Source organism: Habropoda laboriosa, unplaced genomic scaffold (assembly GCF_001263275.1).
Source record: "Habropoda laboriosa isolate 0110345459 unplaced genomic scaffold, ASM126327v1 scaffold67, whole genome shotgun sequence".
NCBI classification, from domain to species: domain Eukaryota; kingdom Metazoa; phylum Arthropoda; class Insecta; order Hymenoptera; family Apidae; genus Habropoda; species Habropoda laboriosa.
The window spans coordinates 3583352-3586450 of NW_017100242.1; the positions used below are offsets into that span (position 1 = coordinate 3583352).

General features: G+C 26.6%; 1 protein-coding gene across 4 annotated transcripts in view; it reads right to left on the reverse strand.

Moving 5' to 3' along the window:
* Window positions 1-1168: 1168 nt before the first annotated feature.
* Window positions 1169-3099, reverse strand: part of LOC108572003 (vacuole membrane protein 1-like) — a 5246-nt gene continuing 3315 nt past the window's right edge. For all 4 annotated transcript variants that reach the window (XM_017934180.1, XM_017934182.1, XM_017934179.1 and 1 more), the window contains 4 exons: window positions 2646-2990; window positions 1826-2335; window positions 1392-1661; window positions 1169-1311 (listed from right to left, as the gene is read on the reverse strand). In XM_017934180.1, coding sequence (XP_017789669.1) covers window positions 1180-1311; window positions 1392-1661; window positions 1826-2335; window positions 2646-2990 — 1257 coding nt within the window. In that variant the 3' untranslated portion in view covers window positions 1169-1179. The remainder of the gene's footprint in view (window positions 1312-1391; window positions 1662-1825; window positions 2336-2645; window positions 2991-3099) is intronic.

The following is a 3099-nucleotide window of genomic DNA, read 5'->3' on the forward strand; positions in this document are numbered from 1 at the left end:
TAATTTTTAACTGAAAAATTTTAATTTTTAAAGACAATACGACTATGTAAATTGGGAATGTTTTTAGCAGCAATTTTAATTATTACAATAAGATTTTAACGCGGGTCTATAAACATTCTGTTTTTAATTTATATTTTTTTGTTTCCAAAATATTCGCAAATTACAAATAACATTTCATCTGTTTGGTAAATGCATTACAATGAAGAATGGAAATGTCTGTGAGCAATGAAGATTCATATAACTGTTAAAAAACAAGTTACTATCGTACATGATAGCTTTAATTTTATCTACCATCAAAGCTTATAATTTTCTATAAAACCTTGACAAACCATTTTACTATTCATTCAAAAGCCACATGGTATTATCATTTTACATATATAAACGAATGATTTAAATTTGCTTCCTAAACAAGTTTAAAAGTTAACAATATCATATGATTGGCTACATATATATGTCTTTGACTTAATAGTTAAAAGACTAATCACAAAATTAATGTTTTATACCTTTAAGTATAAAAAGAGGAACACAATAAACAGAAAGGAAAATATTTTAATCAATACTTGAAAATAATTTATAGCGTTTATCTATCGAATAATAGAAATATATCTCCTTTTTCGTGTGGAATACTAACAAGAATGTATTTAATACCCATTATGAATATCTAAAATAATTGTGTATAAATTTTTATAAAAAGGACGCATACCTTAAGTAGGTTTGTCATTTTTAAACACATTATAAGCAAAATCATTGACATTATTAACATTATAAATTCTACAAACAGTTCTGATATTATAAGTTATGTTTTTAGTAGTATTATAGCAAAGAAAAATGCTCGTGTTGTGTTATGTTACATAATGCATAAAAATTTTCTCTAACATATGTATGTACATTTTTACATACATACATATTACAATTATGAAGATATTTCCAACGTTTCTAAAGCATTCTAGAAAATTAGATTTGAAAAAAAAATTAAATTTTCATACTACATTTTTCACAGTTTATTTATATTGCAAAAATGGCATTATGCATTTAAAAATTCAACCATATTATCATTGTTGTCATCGACCATATTATTCGTAGTACCTTAATTATTCTGCACTGTAATAGCAATTTCATCTGTACGCAGTTTTATAATTAATTTTGCGTTTACAGTATACGTCCTATATTTATTAAATTTTAATCAATACAATGTTTAGTTCGCTTACGATGATAATTTCGTGCCAATTCATGAATAATTGTTACTAAAAAGTAACATACCATTAAAATTACAAATTTATCAAACAACCATGAAATTGTTGTTGCTCCATCCTGAAAATAAAATAGTGTGAATAGAATAATATTTATGAATATATAAATATATCATACATAATAAATGAAACTAATCATACCATTGATGTTTTATCGTGTAACTTTTTTTTCTGTTCAATAAGATATTTTTTTAATGGTCCTTGAAATTTTGAACCAATAAATGGCACAATTGCTAACAATTTTATAAATTTGTCTAGAAGTTCTTCATTGAAAGCTATAATTACTGCAAGTTGTTGAATGTGCATTTTAATAATTGCTTTTCCTATAAGTGTAGCTCCAAAAAATGTCCAAAAAGGAATTAAATAATGACCACAAGTCAAGCCAGCAAGATCAAATAATGGATTAGGAATCTAAAAAAATTTGTTGTGCTAAAAATATATTATGGCTTTTCACAAAATACCTATTTTGTTACTCACTACCACATATTTAATGTTTATATAAAAATCTTTTAAAAATATAAACAGTACAAGAGATATAAAAGTAAAATTAATACTTATAGAAATAATTTACTTACTGAAGCACAGGCAAGAATTCCCCAAAAACCTGCTTTTTGTACAAAACGTTTCATAATTAATTTTATATGTATTAATAATGATACATTTTCTCCATTTTCTAAAGCTTCTAGAGCTTCTAATTCTTTTAAATCTTCTTGATCAAATTTTTCAGTTCTACTATTCTTTCTGCTAGTTCTAGCAGCTCTAGCCATGAAATATGGTGGTAGTTCACCAAGGGCAGTACCAGCACCCCAAAGCATAGCTTCTATACGTACTTTTCTCATAATATTTAATACTCCTGCTGTCCACATTGGATCTACTGTTGTTGGACATATTATTTGATCAGGATATGGTGGTTCAGGAAAATTAAGAGCACCACATTCATATGCAGCCATAGTAACTGCTGCTATATGTGGTCCTAAATAAAGTACAAAAGTATGTAAGCCTGTACCAAGACCTACACTGGAAAGAACACCTAAACCTATCCAATACAACCACCAAACCATTTTTGTTTCCCATGCTTTTAAAATCTGAAAATATGAAAATATTTTATAACTTTAAAGACTGCTTTTAGGTCAAATAAATCAGAAACTATATATATGTTATGAGGAATTTTAATGTAATTATTTCATATACTTAAAATTTTTAAATATGTGAGCCATGTAAATGAAATATTGAATTAAAACGTTTGTTGTAACTAAATGTAATGTGTGAAATATAAAATGATTAAAATATAGTATCGATCGCGCAGTTTTTGAAATATTGAACCCTCTCCAGCTATGTCTACCCTGTATAATGTAAGATTCCTTACACTTTTTTTGCTCATTATTGGAAACATACCTGTTGATGTGGACCAGATATTCTGCTCAATGCTAGAAACAATATAACTATTGAAACCATACACCATACTGTTCTTCTATAATGCAATGCCTTTCTTCCTAAGTTAAATATATTATTTAAAAGTTCTCTGAGAAAGTAATTTAATGTAGTAATTGGATGCTGCCATAAAGTTAAATGATCCGAATCTACATATAATTCATTATTCAAATTATTCAGGTCTTCTAAGAGTGGTGCAGATAATTGTTTCTCTTCTATATTCTGTTGAGCACCATTAACAGGAATTGAATCCTTTACTCGTCGTACGGCAGTGGTATTTTCTAACATGATGCCCCCTATCTGATTATTCTGCAAGTAAGAAAAATAATTTTAACATATGATGTAAGTAAAATATTATAAAATGAAGAAAAAAACATAATAGTCATCTTAAGCATAATATAAATATGATAATATAATA